The sequence below is a fragment of the Podarcis filfolensis genome (assembly GCF_964270895.1).
Source record: "Podarcis filfolensis genome assembly, chromosome: 2".
NCBI lineage: Eukaryota > Metazoa > Chordata > Lepidosauria > Squamata > Lacertidae > Podarcis > Podarcis filfolensis.
Genome location: NC_139605.1, coordinates 102,120,112 through 102,139,120, shown reverse-complemented (window position 1 = coordinate 102,139,120; position 19,009 = coordinate 102,120,112). Strand labels below are relative to the sequence as shown.

The 19,009-nt window shown below is 44.7% G+C and overlaps 1 protein-coding gene across 2 annotated transcripts; it reads right to left on the bottom strand.

Annotated features, from left to right (window-relative positions):
• Positions 1-1,369: 1,369 nt before the first annotated feature.
• KPNA2 (karyopherin subunit alpha 2) lies at positions 1,370-14,051 on the bottom strand. Of its 2 annotated transcripts, none has more exons than XM_083598806.1 (11): positions 13,822-14,051; positions 11,319-11,411; positions 11,093-11,233; positions 10,243-10,331; positions 8,990-9,258; positions 7,529-7,623; positions 7,168-7,431; positions 4,723-4,956; positions 3,785-3,967; positions 2,795-2,944; positions 1,370-1,970 (listed from the first exon to the last, which is right to left on the bottom strand). In XM_083598806.1, the coding sequence occupies exons 2-11, from the start codon at positions 11,379-11,381 to the stop codon at positions 1,881-1,883; spliced, it is 1,578 nt and encodes a 525-aa protein (XP_083454932.1). In that variant the 5' UTR covers positions 11,382-11,411; positions 13,822-14,051; the 3' UTR covers positions 1,370-1,880. The 2 variants fall into 2 exon arrangements, with proteins under 2 accessions (XP_083454932.1, XP_083454933.1); XM_083598807.1 differs by lacking the exon at positions 13,822-14,051 and adding an exon at positions 12,303-12,388.
• Positions 14,052-19,009: the final 4,958 nt, after the last annotated feature.

Sequence of the window (19,009 nt, the reverse complement as noted above, 5' to 3'; positions counted from 1 at the left end):
CATTTAAAGGGTTTTCTCCAGAGAAGCCAGCAGATGGCCATTTCAGCTTCGGGAAAAGGCAAGGTGCCGAAGTTACTTGCCTGTAACCAGCGTTTGAAACTCCCATTGTTCTAGACGCATTTTGCAACAGGGAACTTCATTAAGGTGAGCAAATTCAGAGCTCTGGGTGTGCGCCTAAGGTTTCCGATTAAAAACTGCAGAGTGGAAGGAAAGGAGGACCTTTTTCTGCCTCCCCACTTCTAGCTACTCTCTGAAGACTAGAGAAGAAACCCTCTTAAAAATATTAGGAGGGTGGGGCAGGGGAGCGACTAGACCATGTGAAACATGAACATAAGATTTTAGCTGCAGTTCATTCATTGTCAGCTTGGTATTCTTGTTATAAAAAAGCACACTTAGACATTGCATTGTTGGCCCCACAACCTATGTTTAAGTTGCCATTTAGCTCCTAGCTTTCATATTTCCATTTCTAGCACTGCCTGTAGCTGTAGCTCAAGTAGCTTTAAAAAGGTAAAGGGACCCCTGACCATTAGGTCCAGTTGTGGCCGACTCTGGAGTTGCAGCGCTCATCTCACTTTATTGGCTGAGGGAGCCGGCGTACACCTTCCAGGTCATGTGGCCAGCATGACTAAGCTGCTTCTGGTAAACCAGAGCAGCGCACGGGAATGCCGTTTACCTTCCCGCCGGAGCGGTACCTATTTATCTACTTGCACTTTGACGCGCTTTCGAGCTGCTAGGTTGGCAGGAGCTGGGACCGAGCAATGGGAGCTCACCCCGTCGCGGGGATTTGAACCGCCAACCTTCTGATGGGTAAGTCCTAGGCTCTGTGGTTTAACCCACAGCGCCACAAGTGCACTTAATATGTATTTACTATCAGAACAACGCCAGATGCTGTTCTTACCAAGGAACAGTCTTTGGGGTCACTATAGTTAAGAGGCAGATGAGAACAGGTGGAGCTAGTCAGGTAGGATCCAGCCAGCAGCAAGGCAGGGACAAAGGTGAGCATCCTTTTCCACCAGCTATCGCTATTCTAAGTGTGTTATCTAGAACAGCACGCAACCAAACTCCTTTAACAAGTTTAGTACTGGAGACAGATGGCGACAAAAGCAAAAACGATCACTTTGCTTCTCCTAAAGAGCCTGCCCCTTGTGGGAAGAGGAGTAATCTAACCATCGCATTGCTCCCTAGCTCTTTACACACCCATTTTTTCATTTCAATTTTTAAAAAACCGTTTCATCATGCTTTCAAATTGTCTCTTTTGTTGCATGCTTTATTTTCCCAACTGAATTGTTACTGCGTCTTTTAATCATTGTATTTTATAGTTCAACAGCTACAGGCACTATTTTGCATCTTCAAAGAAGAGATTAACAACTTTGCTTATATGCAGATACCAGTTTATTAAGTTTGAACAAGAACTTTTTAAAAAAAGTATTTGGAAGGCTTTGCCCTGAAAGCCAAGGAAGCACAAACTCCATTGAGATGGCTATGTTGCCAGGATATGACCACATCCCTTGTGCTCTGTGTGCATGTGTGTTTAGCAGGCTAGGGAGGTTATCAGGAAGTCCAGAGCCCACATGCTGTTTTTAAAGTTTTCCAAATAACACATGGAGCAGCCTAAATTCCAGCAAGTCCTTTGCTGCTGAAGGTTAGTTCAAAGAAACAGAACTGAAGAATTTACAATTATACAAAAAAACAGGTAGAGGAAGACAGTTGGCCAGTTCACAAAGCATAAACACTCTGCCATGAACTGTTCAAGTACATTTCAGTTGTAACGAAGTGCTACTTCACATTTCACGTAAAAAAAAAGAAAGGCAGTAAAAACAAGATGAAGGAGACAGACAAAGACAGATTAGAGAGGTTGAATGCTGTGTCACACAGAACAGCTAGAAGTTGAACGCGTTGGAAGTGTCCTGAATCTGGAAATTGTATGCATCGGTGCTGGATTCCGGGACGACACTCTCATCTTCTCCTTCCTAAACAAGCAGAAGAAACTTTTAAGTATAATAATCGGTTGCAGATACAGCAACCAATAAGATGGCTGGAGCCAGTTAGGAGCAAGGTTAGTGTGTCCATTAGCTTCAATCAGATTTAGCGCAAGCTGGCACATACAAACCTTTTTTTAAAAAAGGTACAAGATGGACTTTGTACATCTGGCACGACCATTCCTCCTCTTTGCCACCCAATAGCTTTCCCCCCCCTTTTTCTTTACAGTGCAACAATTTAACAACCAGCTAAAACCCTACAGTAGTAAAATTTTAAAAAGATAAAGGACCCCTTAAAGGAAACTAGGCAACGAGCTAACTAGGTATGGTAAGGTAAAGGACCCCTGGACGTTTAAGTCCAGTCAAAGACTATGGGGTTGTGGCGCTCATCTTGCTTTCAGGCTGAGGGAGCTGGAGTTTGTCCGCAAATAGCTTTCTGGGTCATGTGGCCAGCATGACTAAACCACTTCTGGCAGAACAGAACATCATGACGGAAAACAGAGCACACGGAAATGCCGTTTACCTTCCTACCACAGTGATACCTATTTATCTACTTGCACTGGCGTGCTTTCGAACTGGTAGGTTGGCAGGAGCAGGGACAGAGCAACGGGAGCTCACCCGGGATTTGAACCGCCGACCTTCCAATCAGCAAGCCCAAGAGGCTCAATGGTTTAGACCACAGCGCCATCCGCGTACTGACAGCTATCAGAACACACTTTAACCCCTGATCAGTCCAATAGGATCTCTTACATGGTACAACTGCCACTGTTTCACAACATTGCAACTGCCACTTGGCCAGCTCAGAGCTTGCTCACCTCTGCTGAGAAATACTTTTCAATCAGGTTTGCCGCAGACTTGTACACCTGCTCGTTTTCATGGGACTGTAGAGCTTCAATCTTATCCAAGCCACCATACTCCTCAACCATGAGGCAAAGCTTTTCGGTCTCGCCTATCTTCTCAGCTGCCTGTCGAAAGAATACGTAACATTTGGTAGCACCGTTATCGATCCATCTGCAAACCCCATCCTCGATTCAAAGCATTATAGTACAGATAACGGCAGTTATGGAAAATACTGTGTATGACTATACGACCATAAGCAGAGGCGCTGGAGCAACTTTAACTGTCATGGGGTTCCATGCTGTAACAGTTAGAAGCAATTGCCCAATACTGTGGGATACTGTTGAGGCAGTTCCTTTGAGTAGGCAAATTACTGAGATTTCACGCAGGTGAAATAACTTGAGACCTGCAGCTTCTGTTGGCCAATGTTCCTTCACACTCACACACAGAGTGCTTTTTATGGGGGGACGCAGGGGTACGCAGACCCCTAAACATTTTTGTCCATTTACTGTATTTATTTTTCACAATTTGAACTATAAAATGGTGGTTTTTATTGTGTCAAAATGAGAGTATCCCTAAACATTTTTAAAGAAAAAAGCATTGTGTGTGCGTGCGTGTGTGTATATGTATATATGTATACGTGTGTGTGCATAACAATTTAGAATATTAATTTAAACAACCTTAAAATATCAATGACTTACCTTCTTCTCTTTCCATGGTTCCTTTTGCATAACATAAATCACTGCATATTTTACATAAACTAAACCATTCAGTATTCCATTATTACTTCCATCAAAACTTATTTACACTGCTGAATTTATCTTAATGCTGCCAACGTTTTCAAGCGTACACAATCCCCCCCCATATATTCAACAAACATTTCCCAATCTTCTTTAAACGATGCTCCTTCACTTTTAACAGTACTGAGCATTTGGAACCGGCCCCCAGGCTTCTTTGGGTCAACTTACCGCAAAAATATTATTAATGGCATCCAGGATCACTAGGATGGTTTTGCTATCCTTAACCACCAGCAGGTTCAACAGTGGTTCCACCACACCAGCCTGAACAAGGTATATGATCTGGCCAATTGTTCCACCACTTGTGAAGTTGGTCACAGCCCACACCGCTTCTTTTTGAGATTTGAAGTCTCCCTGTTTTAATACACACAAGAGTATTATTACATAGAGCTAGCAATGATGGTCAGGAAGAAGTCAAAGGGAGGTTTGGTCACAAGATACTTCACGTTGAAAAACTCAGGAAAAAATATCTGGAGAGGTGCTTACGAAAGTCAACAAAACCGTTTATAGCTAATTGTTACAGCTTCTGTTCAGCCCTTCAAAGTGCTTTCTAATAATTTTTTTTTAAAAAACCACATTGATGGTTGTGAAGAGTTGCTTCGGCTTGTTCCAGTTCATGAATGTTACTATAGTTGAATGTGTTAAATGTGGCCAGTGAATACGCTTGAGGAAAGTTTTCTTTAAAAAACGCAGTATTAAAGCAATGGTATTTTTTTATACACTTTACTGTGTCCCAAGAGGGCCTTCCTTTTTTTGTTTTACCCTAAGCCGGAGGTCAACCAACCTGGTGCCCATGAATAAAAATGGTACTCTTGCAACCTTCACCTTGTGCCCATGAAGATAGAGCCCCCGTCCCCGCAGAACTTATCATTTTTCTTTCTTGAAAAATACATAGGGCTAAAAGGAAGAAGTTGAGAGAGTGATGCTCTTTCCTGTTACTTCTTTTAAGCTCCGTGTGCTTTCCAAACCTCAGCCCAAATCTCTGGGATCTAACTGATCCAAACATATCGGCAACAAAAATATTGGTCTTAAAAGTTTTAAAAAGCAGTGTTTGTCTGCGGCAGAAATGGCACATTGGGGGGGAATTAGGTTTAGGTTCCTTTTATTACCTTTGTCAAGATGCCAACGAGATATTGGACAAGCCCGTGGTCCACAACCTTCTGGATCTGGTCCTGCCGGCCGGCAGTGATGTTAGACATGGTCCAGGCTGCTTCTTTCTGGATGTTGTTTTTGTGGTGAGTAAGCAGGCTGGGGAAGACAGCGAGTGCTCCCGAATCTATTACAATCTGTGTCTGCTCATCAGTCCCCGTGACAATGTTTCCTATGGCTCTTAATGAAGGTGTCTGGGTGGAAAAAAGGTTTAAAGCCATTTGAGAAGTTATTCATAAACCACACATATTAAGCTAGGTATATCATACTATTAAAGAGATGTATCAAAGGGTGACACTGTCTAATCTAGAGTTCACTAATAGTGGTCAGTCTCCAGCTGGCTAGGGACCCATTCACATGACAAGCATCCAACTGTCACCAGCATCAGATCAACACATGATGGAGACAACCTAAATGGATCTTATGAAAGAGTTTCATGGTGTGTGCAGTACATAGAACTAGCTTTTAGCAGACCCTTGGCTATTATATTAAGTATCCTAATTAATTAATTAATTGATTAATTGATTAATTAATTAATAATAGGCATTACAGCTCTATTTCAGTGCCTAAAAACACAAACAAGCCGTACATTTCTGACGTGGTATTATGCAAAGCACTTAAGAAACAAGACAACACATTTTTTTAAAAAGCACCTTGCTCCTGCTACATTTATGCACTCCTCCTGATGAGGCACATTCTTTGGATGCATTTCGAGGCAGCGTTCTGTGAAAATGTCACCATGCAAAGGGAGGACCAGGAACTCTTCGAACTGGGCCCCAAATTGTTAAAAATGGGCATCAACCCAGAGCACGTTCACCTGTACGGATGGCTGGGCAGCCTGAAATTTTAGTCATCCATTATTGGGGAAGGGGTGTGTGTCCTGAAATATGTCTAAAGTACATTATTTTATTATTTCATATATTATTTTAAAAGTGTGAATTGCTTGCATGGAATGGGCATCGTGGCTGATCCCATGCCATACAAATTCTAAGGGCCCAATTATATACTGTAAAGTGGCCTAGGTGTGCCCAGAGGGGGAAAAAAAATCAAAGGAGTCCTTTCGTCATGGCTATCAAAGTGTGAGGAAAGGGACCCAAACATGTCGCAGAGCCTTCCTCGATGTGCTTGCACCATGAATGAATGAGGTAGCCATTGATGCAAGCTTGGACAACTGCCCTGTATTACAGATTTTTCCCTTTTATCCAGATTCTGGGTGCCGACATAGTCTATTTTCCCAGTATCTAGCACGAACGCCACTCAGGAGAGCTAAAGAGTGTCAGTCACCATGTTCAGCAGAGCCGAAAGGGAGGTGCATTTTGGCCTCTGCCACCAGTCGTGAGACTTAAGGCTGTCGGGAGGCTGCAATCCCTGCATCCCTGGAAGAGAGAAGACAACCTGGCTCCATTCATCAGGCACAGAAGAAACACATGTTCTTCAACTCTTGCTCTCTCCCCATTCCTTGAGTTTTTCTGCTGTGTTTATTAAGATTGTGAGCCTGGGAGAGGGCAGGGATTGTTCAAGATTTTAACAGCACACAGAAAATGCTAGGCACTTTATAAGCGTTAAACAAAGCATGGTCTATCGCTGGTGCTTATAAGCACAGAAAAAAAATTAGTTCTACCCGGTGCTAGTCAGAGGAAATTATGTGTTATTGCCACTCCCTGCCCTGGCAGTTTGTGTAGCTGTACTTAACAGTCCCTGTAGTCTGAGGTGCATTAGAAGTGGAACCTAACCAAGTCTAGTTGGACGTAAATCCTGCTGCATTCAATGGGGCTTACTCCCAGGGAAGTAACTTTTTTTTTACTTCTAGGTAAGTGGGCTTTAGGGACGCGGGTGACGCTGTGGGTTAAACCACAGAGCCTAGGGCTTGCCAATCACAAGGTCGGCGGTTCAAATCCCCGTGACGGGGTGAGCTCCCGTTGCTCGGTCCCTGCTCCTGCCAACCTAGCAGTTCGAAAGCACGTCAAAGTGCAAGTAGATAAATAGGTACCGCTCTGGCGGGAAGGTAAACGGCGTTTCCATGTGCTGCTCTGGTTTGCCAGAAGCGGTTTAGTCATGCTGGCCACATGACCCGGAAGCTGTACACCGGCTCCCTCGGCCAATAAAGCGAGATGAGCGCCGCAAGCCCAGAGTCAGCCACGACTGGACCTAATGGTCAGGGGTCCCTTTACCTTTTAAGAAGGCTCTGGACTGCAGCTGTACTAACTGAAAAGATTCCAGGTCACAGAATATTGGAGCAAAGCTTAACATTAAAAAGGACACATTCCAAGGGAACAATGTGCTGTTTGTGCTGAAGATAGCTGCTTGTGATTAAAAGCAACGATCTAGTCAGATCAGCCCAATAAAGCAGGATTTCTTAACCCTGCCAAACCTTCATTCATATGTTCTTGTTGTATCCAGCTTACCATTATGGGAATTTCTCCACATCCCAGGAGCTTCACCAGCTGCGGCACGAGCCCTGTTTTCACCACCACTTCAATCCTGTCATTCGAGCCATCCGTCAAGTAAGAAATAGCCCAGCACGTATCTGCCAAGACTTCATGGTCATGGTGGTGCAGCAAGCGAACCAAAGTGGGAAGGATCTGTTCAATAGCTTCTATGGGCGGCGCAGGGTTCTTGTTACGGCAGAGGTTTGACAGAGTCCAGGTTACGTTGCGCAGGTAGCCAAGCTGAAAGCAATCACGAAGTTGATTTGTTAGAGCTGCTGTTGCTTTAACACAGAAGTGCCTGGCAGCTAAATGGCCACCGCAGCGCTCAAACACTTACAGCGATAGAAGAGAGATCAGGAACAGCAAGCAGAGCCAAAAGCGGTTCGAGGGCGCCATATTTAATGACCAGGTCTCTGTAGGCAGAACCATCACCTGAAGGTAGAGATTGAGATCAAATGTTAAGATACACACCACCACGATATTTAAATTGTACACAGCCATGATTTTTTTCTTTTGAGTCCGCACTTTGTAAATAAAACGTTGACAGAAGAAACCCACAGGGAAGCGTTGGCATAGGACAACTTGGGCGCAGTTAAGGCATTAAACCCACAATGCAACAGATGTTGGCCATCAGATGCCACCATATAGGAGTTTCTCAACATCAAAAACGGCACAATTGGATAAGGCCCTATACATCACCACAGTTTATCTTCAGGTTGCTGCAGTTCAGTCTGCAGAATCCCTGCATTAAGCACCCCCATGCTGAAGAGTGCCCAGATCAAAGACGTACTAAACAACCGTAGCCTGAGTTTATGGAGCATCATGGATGACCAAAAGGACCATGTTTTATCCACCTGTCCCTTCGAGTGCTTTCCACACTCATCCTTCCCCACTACACCTCAATTCCTGTCAATAAACACAGGATTTCTTGAGAGACTTTCACAGAAATTTTTCAACTACGCAAACGTTTCCTTGGTTAATGACTGCACAGCTTTCAGATCTCAAAGTTAAGGCCGTTGGAGTAGAATTTCTTTATGGTCAAAATATTAGCTTCAACCATAAAGTGAGGTGCTTTAATCAATGTCATAGGAAAATGACCACCTAATAATAATAATAATAATAAAATTTTAAATTCATATCCCACCCATCTTGCTGGGTTTCCCCAGCCACTCTGGGCGGCTTACAACATACAGTACAGTGGTACCTTGGTTCCTGAATGGCTTACTTATCGAACCAATCAGCTCCCGAACGCCGCAAACCCGGAAGTAAGTGTTCCGGTTTGCGAACGTTTTTTGGAAGCAAAATGCCCGATGCGGCTTCCGATTTGAGTGCAGGAAGCTCCTGCAGCAAATTGGAAGCCACACCTTGGTTTTCAAACTGTTTTGGGAGTCAAACGGACTCCCGGAACTGATTAAGTTCGAGAACCAAGGCTCCACTGTATATAAAAACACAACAAAGCATCAGACGTTAAAAAGCAAAATATCCTATACTAGCAACAAATAGAAACCAATAAAACAATAGTAAATATTGTTTAACATTTAAATATTGTTTAAGAGTGCATGCCCGAGTAAGCAATGTGGGGGATTTTTAGATCTGACTAACAAATGACCTAATTTCTAGCTTTGATGACGTTGTGTCCTAATGGTACCATATCCAGTTTCAAGTGCACAATTTCAAGTGTATCATCCATTTCTACATTTTGCATACACGTTTAAAGTACACATAGACAAAGTAATCCACAGAATATATATATATATAGAGAGAGAGAGAGAGAGAGAGCTCAGTAGTATTGGCCTACCTGCAATATTTCCTAAAGCCCACACAGCTTGCTCACTGATGTGCATATGGGGGGAAGCCAGCAAGGAAATAAAGGCAGGTATTGCTCCGCCATCTACGACAGCTTTTGTCTGCTCTGATGTGCCAGAGGCAATGTTGGTCAAGGCCCAAGCAGATTCAAACTGAATCGGGCTGCAATCTACTCTTCCCAAGAAGGTCACAAGCTTTGAGATCAAGCCAGCTCTGATTATCTGGTCTATAGGGGGCTGCTTTTCTCGGGATAGGAGCTTCCTACGAGGAAGAAGAAAGCAAGTTGGTTTCACTCATCAACGTTTTACAGACAGTCCTCAAATCCATTATAAGCCGATAGTCAGCCCTTGTTGCATGCTATGCACAACTAGCACCCCACCTAGAAATGGTGCCCATTAGTGCGGTTTCATGAAATAACTTGCCATTTTCTGTCAACTCCTGCACATGGGCTTAAAACACCCCAACTTCAATTACAAAATCCGCAGATTGTTTTGACACCAGGTTTTTTTTTTTTTTGGGGGGGGGGGAATTCTTACATGAGAACTGACATTTTCAAGCAATAGGCGATGTGACTGAATGCACAGTTCCAGAACTGATCTCCTAGCTCCAATGACTCAAAATTAATGCTTTCAGAGACACCCTCTCATAATCACATTGTACCATCAGCCTGGTTCATAGCTATGTGAACGCATTAGCCTGGACTGGAGAAGACTTAATAGGCATCACAGTGACAGATGCTTGCCCGAAGCACCCCAGATAGGGATCTGCACCATAACATTTTAGCAGTTAAATTATCTTTATCACTTTTATTGTTAGCCAGTTTTGGAACTACAAGACAAGGAGCTGAGGTTTAGACAGCCTCCAACGTGTGTTCACATTCAGACTTGTGCCGTTTAGCTTTAGTTAGGTTCATCCTCCAACAAGGCAGCCAACTACTTAATGTTTAGAAGACATGGCAAATAAATAATAATAATTTTTTAATTATTATTTATACCCCGCCCATCTGGCTGGGTTTTCCCAGCCACTCTGGGCAGCTAGATGGTAAGATGTTTAGGTAAGACAAGAACGTTATGTTAGAGAAAGCTTGCCCACTCTCTTCCGTGCTGAGAACTGTAAAATGCCAGAAATTCACTGTAAATATTAGTTTCAGAACCTCAAATTATAATCGAAGTCACAGCTCTTATTGCAAGTCATTGGCTTGCCATAGTCAAGGTGCAAAGAACATGGATGTCTCTGTATGTTTACCTGGCAGCCTGTGTTGCCTGCAGCTGGCATTCCACATTATTGCTGTTGATGCCTTTAACTATTTCTTCAACAGACCAGTGGACAGTGGCCTGCAAAAGAAAATTTAAGTTATACACACCTACGCATTAAGTCTCTTTGCCAATTACCAATAACCCAGAGCAAAGTCATTGGCAACATACAAATTACATGTGAAAGGTGTTGTATGTATGCCTTCTGGATTTCTGATTTCTATTCTTTCCTGACAAAAAAAGAAAGTCAGAATTCCTTCCAACACTCCAGATGGTTTTCCAATATAGACAATGCTCAAATTAATTTTGTCCCTAAAAGAAAAGGAAGATTTAAGCCACACATGTTGGCTACTCTTTATTCAAATACTAGAACCAATGATTTTCTCTATGCTGCATAAATAGCAAAGGAATGTAGAGTTCGGAGTTTTAATCCTTGGAATCAGGGAAAGAATCCTGCCTGAAAATGTGAAGAGTTGCTGCTGGTCAAGTCAGAAAATACAGAGGTAGGTGGACTCAGTAGAAAGAAGCTCCCGATGGGTAATATCCAGTGATGGCAGGTTGCTGCTGAAATGAAATTGCTTAGGGCGGGAGGAAGATAATCAGCAATCCCCACTTGCCCTGCAACTACCCAAATATCTTCTAGATCTGGCCCACAGGTTCTCCCCAACCCACTGGAACAGATTTAAGGTGGACAATGCAGTGAAGAATCAGCTGAGGGATTCCCTTCCATTAGCAGGCAGTCTCCACTGGTACTACCTATGTTCTCAAGATATTTTTTTTGGAAAAACAAGACATCCGTATAGTGAGAAAGGGAGCCAGAGGGGCCTCGACTCATTGCTTACTTGATTGTTCCGGTTGTTCTCCTGTAGAGGGGATGTGGCATCATCAGGAAAAGTGCTAACATTTCTTCTTTTAAGCATCTGATCATCTTTTTTGGCTTTCCTCAGCTCCACGTTGACTTCCACCCGCCGCCTCCTCATTTCCTGGTGAAAACGCAACCTTTTAAAAAACCGAACTGCATTTTTGGGCACACAAAACAAAAAACTAACGACAGTCAGGTTTACTCACATTAGAATCCTTTCCCTTATTCTTGAACCTGTTGAGACGGGCAGCATTCTCATTGGCAGACATCTCGATCTCGATATAGGCAAGATTTCAAATCTGCAAAGAGATTTTTCAGTTTATTTGTTTATGGCATTGATATATTGCCTTTCCGGCAACGCATCCAAGGCAGTTTATGGTTTATGCCATTTATCTGTTATTTCAAAATTGTAAAGCCTGTGGAGTTGTTAAAGGTATCACCGCCTGTTCAAGAACATGAACCACTCTTCACCCAACTCAAATAAGACTAGTCTACTTAGAGAGGATAGAATCAAATATGACCAGGAGCTAGTCCTACTAAGCTCAGTGGCTCTCAACTCCAAGACAGTGTCCTTCAGATTACAGCCTTGGGAGCCTGCAAAACACTTAATGCCAGAAAGAGAATAAAGTTGGGTTGCCATATGTCCTTTTTTCCCAGGACACACCCTCTTTTTCCATGGGTATTTAAATGAGAACTGTCATAGTGATCCGTAGTTAAAAATGTGTCCCTTTTTTTGCTCTTCAAAATATGGCAACCCTAGAATAAGGTATATTCTGTTTTGTTAGGCTTCAGTTAACTCCCCCGTACAGAGACCCTCAACACTTGAAATACAGTGGTACCTCGGGTTAAGTACTTAATTCGTTCCGGAGGTCTGTTCTTAACCTAAAACTGTTCTTAACCTGAAATACCACTTTAGCTAATGGGGCCTCCTGCTGCTGCCACGCCACCAAGCACAATTTCTGTTCTCATCCTGAAGCAAAGTGCTTAACCCGAGGTATTATTTCTGAGTTAGCAGAGTCTGTAACCTGAAGCATATGTAACGCGAGGTACCACTGTAACTAGAAAATCTACAGCATTCCTGTGATGCTGTGGCAGTTATTACAGCTGCAATCTTAGGAACTGTTTACTGGGAGCAAGTTCCACTAAACTCAGTGGTGCTTACTTCCAAGTAAACAAGAATGGGTACTCACTCAGTTTCAAATTCTCCTTCCTTGGAGGAAAAAGGAAGGAATGACAAAGTAACAGGTAAGAGTTATCCCTTGGGGCTTTAACAATAGAATGGACAGCTTTGCTACAGTTGGGACCTCAACACTCCAATTCAGGATTTGAAAGCCAAGCTTCCTAAAGTCCTTAAGGACCTCATATTTTCAGGATCACTTTCACATTTCCCTGAGCTGCAATCCTATTGGTTGTTACTTATTAATAGGAAAGTCCCGGACTGGTGCTACTTGCCCCTCCTTTTCTTATGCACACTGTTCAAAACTCCCATTGTTCTAGGCACATTTTACGACGGGGAATTTAATTAGTGAGTTTCTGAGCTCTGGGCGCAGTACTGCACCCAAGATTTCAGATTAAAACTGCCGAATGGAAGAAAATGACGACCTTTATTCTGCGCCCCCACTTCCAGCTACTCTCTGAAGACTAGTAGCTGTCTAGAATATTAGCGGGGTGGGAAGGACTAGACCATATGGAAAACGAACACAATATTTTAGCTGCAGTTCATTCATTTTCAGCTTTGTATTCTTGTTATTAAAAAAGTGTGCCTAGACATTATGTTGTTGCGCTCATAGCCTCGGTTTAAGGTGCTCTTTAGCTCCTAGCTTTCATATCCATGCTGCAAGTGAACCGTTTTAAGCGTGATTCAAGGGCAACAAACAACGCGACGCTAGATGGCGATGGCTAGCCTTATGGAAAATTCAATGCGTTTTTTAAAAAGCGCTTTAAAAAAAGCGTTTTCAGATTATTTTTCCACGTGTGTAGATCCCACCTCAGTTTCTAACACTCCTTACACCCTTTCTTAAACCTCTCCTGCCCCAGCTCCCCTTTAAGCGAACACGTGCGAGAAAGAGAAGGTATCCTGCCCGTTTCTCCACCAGGAAAGGACGGACTCAGCTGCCTAAACGGCTCTGGCTCGAGTCACTTTGACTCGCCGAGCGTCTATAATAATAATAATAATAATAATAATGTTTATTTATACCCCGCCCTCCCCAGCCAAGGCCGGGCTGAGGGCGGCTAACAAACAATAATAAAAACAAGTTGAATGAATACAACTTAAAAACAAGATTAAAATACAACATTAAAACATTAAAAGGCAGCCTCATCAACAGGAGAAGGAAAAAGAAAACCTTCTTTTGAGCCGAGCCAGAGCGGCTTATGGGGGACCACCCACAAGGCATCCCTCCCACCCACCCGCCACGTCGCCCTCGAGATTCCAGAGACGCGGCACAAAAGGAAAGAGGACCGCGGAGGGAGGAGGAAAGGGCAAAAACCCAGTTCGGATAAGCGAGCTAGTGAGCGGGAAAAGAAGCTGGGGAGGAGAAAAAGCAAAGAATCCACTCCCGTCCCCTCCCCCCTAGAAACCTTCCAGAGGCGTCTCCCTCTTCCCCAAATCCCCCTCTCTTGTACTATAAAAGGGGGGCCCAGCGCGGTCCCGCACGCATTTTCCCCAATTTGGGTCCCTCCAGGGCACCGTCGGGGGTATCCCCCTACCCGAAAAGGGAGCCCCGGCTTCGTCGCGTCGCAGCAGCAGCAGCAAGCAGCACCCGACACGGCCTCTCGCTCCACGACTATTAATACTCCGCCCACCGCGGTGCGCGATTTGAACTTCCCTGCGCTTTCGCTCTCTCATTGGTGCGTTCGAGTCAAGTCGGAGCGCTCATTGGTCCGTTTGAAAATAAGGACGCGCTCCGAGCTCGCGCTCGCTCCTGAAAGGAGGAGGAGGAGGAGGGGAGGGAACGTCCCCGCCGGTGCCAAGACCTCGCGAGAGCTGTTAAGAAAACCGGCTCGCGGGACTACAAGCCCCAGCATTCAGCGCGGCTGCTTAGTGCTTTATTTGAATGAATCCGAGCCGGATTCGGATCGGGAATGGAGGGCGGGATTGAGGAATCGTTAGCCGCTCCCAGGGCAACTGGTGAAGACAAGACAAGAATAGAGGAAGGAGGCTGGCAGCATTAAGATAAATTCAGCCAAGCAGACAATATTTGATGGATGTCAAAGTGGAAAGTTGATGTGAATGGTGGTAGTAAAATACGTAGGAAAGTTGTTGTTGTTTAGTCGACTCCTTGTGACCCCATGGACCAGAGCACGCCAGGCACTCCTGTCTTCCACTGCCTCCCGCAGCTTGGTCAAACTCATGCTGGTAGCTTCGAGAACACTGTCCAACCATCTGGTCCTCTGTCGTCCCCTTCTCCTTGTGCCCTCCATCTTTCCCAACATCAGGGTCTTTTCCAGGGAGTCTTCTCTTCCAGTGAGCACTCAGGGCTGAGTCTCCTCCAGCACCATAATTCAAAAGCATCAATTCTTCAGGGATCAGCCTTCTTTATGGTCCAGCTCTCACTTCCATACATCACTAATGTTGGAAAGTATGATGCGTCATATGAACCGTGGAAGGAGAAGAAGGGAAGTCCTCAGGTGCTTTAAAGTTTGTAAAACGTTTTGATTTGAAATGGAGAAAAAGAAAAAATTATACTGTACACACACACCGCAACAGTTCTCGCAGTGGCCAAGCAGTTAAAAGGCCTGCAAAAAAAGTGCAGCAGGAGCACTCTGTACGCCTGTGATTCCCAGAAACCGGTATACAGATGCATAGTGTCTCTGAAAGTGGAGGTAGACATAGCAGCTGCGACTAGTAGTCATTGAAAGTCTTATCCTACATTAATTTGTCTAATCCTCTTTGAAAAGCCATCTAAGTTGGTGGTCCCTACTTCGCTTTGTTGGGAGCAAGTTTAACATAAATTAGCTTTACTGGATGGCAGAAGGGAGAGAAAACGTTTCTCGATCCACTTTCTCCACGCATGGCACACCTAATTTTATAAATGTTTTATTACATCATGCCTTGCTTGCTTTTTTTCTATACCGTACTGTACTAAAAAGTCCTAAATGCTGTGACCTTTCCGTGAGCATAGACAGGATTTATGTTGGGGGGGGGGGGCAGGACACGCACCTGTCAACATCTTCTGTCTAGCAGATTCAGAATGAAATGTATCCACAACAGTCGTTTTAAATTACTTTATTTTGACCCCAAGCGTTCAGAAAATCTTTCTACAATCTCTACTTTGAGTTAAGTATTTATATATATATATAAACACATTTTTAAACAAACACAATAACCATTAAACAGCAGTACAAGGAATGATGTTTCTTTTATCCATTGTCTCTAGGCATATACACTTACACATTCAGCATTCAAACATACCAAGAACTAACGTAGTTGGTCTTTAAGGTGCTACTGGAAGGAAAAAATTTTTTTTGTTTTGACTATGGCAGACCAACACGGCTACCTATCTGTAATATCAACTTAGTGTAACCTCTACACTGAGGATAAAGAAAGAAAGTTGTTTTTTTATATGCTTGATTTATGGAGGTGGGGGCAGCTGCCCCCTTCTATCCCTATTCTGGCTACCCCATTAACCTTTCCTCATAGGGGAAGCTTACAATCCCCTTTCAGCAAAGTGTCATCACTTTTGGACTGTTGCAAGGTTGCCAAATTTCAGAAAGTAGAAGTGAAAATCCACAGTTGTTGAGCTTTTTTCTCCCTGTTGCTTTTTTTTTTGTAGTTTTGGCCAAAGGTCTTGGGTTGGGTTTTTTTTTTTTTTTTTGCAAAATCGCAAAACAAATTTGGCTATTTTGGCAAAAAGTTACAGGGAACCAGGCAGAGGGCCTTCTTGGCAGTGTCGCCCTCCCCATGGAATACCCTTCCATCAGACAACAGGCAGATAAAGAATTACACAACTTTCAGGAAACATATGAAAGCAGCCCTGTTCAGGTAAGTTTCTAATGTCTGATATTTTATTATTTTTTATATTTTGCTGGAAGGCACCCAGAGTAGCTGGGGAAACTCAGCCTGATGGGCAGGGTAGCAACAAAAATAAAACAATAATCAACGACTCTGCCGGTACGAGCTACCATACACCCGGATTTCACTGGACAATAGGGCATCACTCGCGTGGACACCGCTCGCTGCAGCTGTATGTCCGGGAAATCCCGGACGTATGGCGATCCGTCTGCAGACTTGGATAGTGCAAAGCCAGGTTACACACGTCGCTTGTGAAAATCATCCCAAAATATCTAGTCCCGAGGACCGCGGGGCCAAGCGGAAGACCTTCCACGTGTCGACAGGTCCCTCAAGTGAGTCAAAGCCGTCCCCACGATAGCCTGACATGCGCAGTAGAGCCTGCGGATCCGGGGGTGGAGTTAAAGCCAGTCCGAAGCGCGAAGCGAGCAGTACGCAGGGTGGGCGTAGCTTATTGTCTCAGGGGCGGAAGACGAAGTCAGGAGAGGGAGGATGGACGCGGAGTGGGCGGAGCCACGCGTGTCCGGGCGGGGCCCTTAGAATGCGGCGCTCAGCCATTCTTGCCAGGTGACCCAGTGGCCTAATGGATAAGGCATCAGCCTCCGGAGCTGGGGATTGTGGGTTCGAGTCCCATCTGGGTCGTTCCTCGTTTTTGCGGCAAGGCTTTCAAAATTCACCAAGCGCTTCCAAGCAGCTCGGCGATGGCTTTCTGAGCCGCTGTTGCTGCACGCTTTTGCAAGCAGTCGCGCCGTTCCCTGCTGGACGCGGGCGCAGAGGTCTGTGGACCCATGCTGCGGAACGTACAGCAAGGGCTTGCAAGCTCTCATTTGCACGAAAACGAGGGAGAAGTCTGATCAGGCCGGGTGGTGATCACGCGCATCCTAAACACAACGCGGTCTTGCGCCCCGAGAATGTGGGGCTTGAGGCTGCAGCTGCAGACGCCCCATTAAATAAAGTGCATAGTATTGTGAATGGGAATCTAGAAAGCTATTGTGCAATCAAATATTAGTGTTTTTTGTTTCTTCGCAACCTGCTCGCGTATTTGCCTTGCCGACTTCTCTTGGGACCATGGATATGCAGAGCTGCTTCCTTTAACAAGACCTAGAACCAGAGCTGCCAACTTGAATAAAATGTTTTTTTTTGGGGGGGTAAAGCCCCGCCCCACCTAAGTGATCACATGACACGCACACTATTTGAATGGCAGTGTCCATCAACTTTTTTGGGGGGGCAGCCCCTCATATTTTATTGGGGGGAGGGACAAAAGGACCCCAGCCCCTAGGAGGTCATAGCTTCCAACATTTCTCCAATGAAAATAAGGACGTCCCATTCTAGAATACTATTTATATTATGGACTCTCCTTCCTTGGAGGTCTTTAAACTAAGGTTGGATGGTTATCTGTCATGGATGCTCTAGCTGAGATTCCTGCATTGCAGGGGGTTAGACTAGATGACCCTTGGGCCCCTTCCAACTCTTAAGATTCCATGATATCAGCAGCCTTCAAGCTGCCATCCCATTCAGCAAGCAAACTTGCTTTATTGTCACATCTTCACATACTGCTGCTGGATGATCACCTTCCATTTGCCAGTTCACCTACTCCAAAGGGGAAAAAAAGGGGGGGGACCAGACACTGCTGAATATCACAGCTGTTGCCAGCTGTGTTCTGCTGGGCAGTAGAAAAGGGTTTTCTCCTTGGCCTGCCCTTGTATCCACTCAGCTACCAAGTGCTTTTGCGACATCACGAGCAGTCTGCAGCCAATGGCGACAGCTGGGGAGGCATCATCCTAAACCAGTGTTTCCCAAACTTGGGTCTCCCGCTGTTTTTGGACTACAACTCCCATCATCCCTAAACAAGCAAGACCAGTGGTCCGAGATGATGGGAATTGTAGTCCAAAAACAGGTGGACCCACATTTTGGAGACGCTGCTTTAAAGGAACTGGTCTAATCCATTCAAACCTACCACAATTGTAGGTATACCTCTAGTGATTTCAAGTGTTATATGCACACACACAGAGAGAGAGAGTCACACACACAATTTATATATATATAGAGAGAGAAAGAGCACGTGGAAACATCATAAAACTGCATTTTTTTGGAGGGATCCTTCCAGGGGCCGTAGGCCAGTGTTGGGCAGGGTCAGAGGCCCAGGGAAATGGAGCAACAACTCTTTATCTTGGTACTGTGGGCTCCATTCTGGCTGTACAAAAGGCCAGAGGTTTCCATGGCCCCAACACTTCTCAAGTCAATTTCATCATGTCCCATAAGTAAGTGGTCCTCTGCATATCTTAGGACCGCTAGACACAATCAGTCACAAGATGCAGCACACACACAAACCCCATTTGAATGGCAATGCCTATTGACTTGGGGGAGGATTTTATTGGGGGGACCTCGGCCCTTAAGAGTTGCCTCCTATGGGTGTGGGGAATCTTTGACTCTCCAGATGGTGCTGAACAACCACTCTCCTCAGCACCAGCAAGCATGGTCAATGGCCAGGGATGATGGGAGTTGTAGTTCAGCAATGTCTCTGCACCTGGTCTGTTTGGGGAGAGTTCCTGTGGCGTTCCCTTGCTCCTTTCTGCATGGTGCCAGTATTTCATTCTCCTCCTTCTTTTGACTAAACCTCAGTTCAATTAATTTGCTTTTTGTTTTCCCTCTGTTTCCCAAGATAGCTCATATATCTCCATTTTCTCTCATCTTCCTCTTTATACTGTTATTGGCAGCTGGAGGTACATCCCACAGCCCCAGTGTTCCTCTTGCCATTCTTCCCATCCTCCAAAATCGTGTTTCTACTCTTATCTGGCTCCATTCGTCTCTCGCGGGCTGTTAAACTGTCACTGGTCTGTTAATAAATCCTTTCATCTCCATAAATGATCTCCCATAGCACTCAGA

Coding starts and splice junctions, on each gene's coding strand:
- KPNA2 (XM_083598806.1), bottom strand. CDS start 11,381: ATGTCTGCCAATGAGAATGCTGCCCGTCTCAACAGGTTCAAGAATAAG. Junction 7,432..7,528: donor CTGATCTCTCTTCTATCGCT/GTAAGTGTTTGA, acceptor GATTGCTTTCAG/CTTGGCTACCTGCGCAACGT. Junction 1,971..2,794: donor AAAAGTATTTCTCAGCAGAG/GTGAGCAAGCTC, acceptor CTGCTTGTTTAG/GAAGGAGAAGATGAGAGTGT.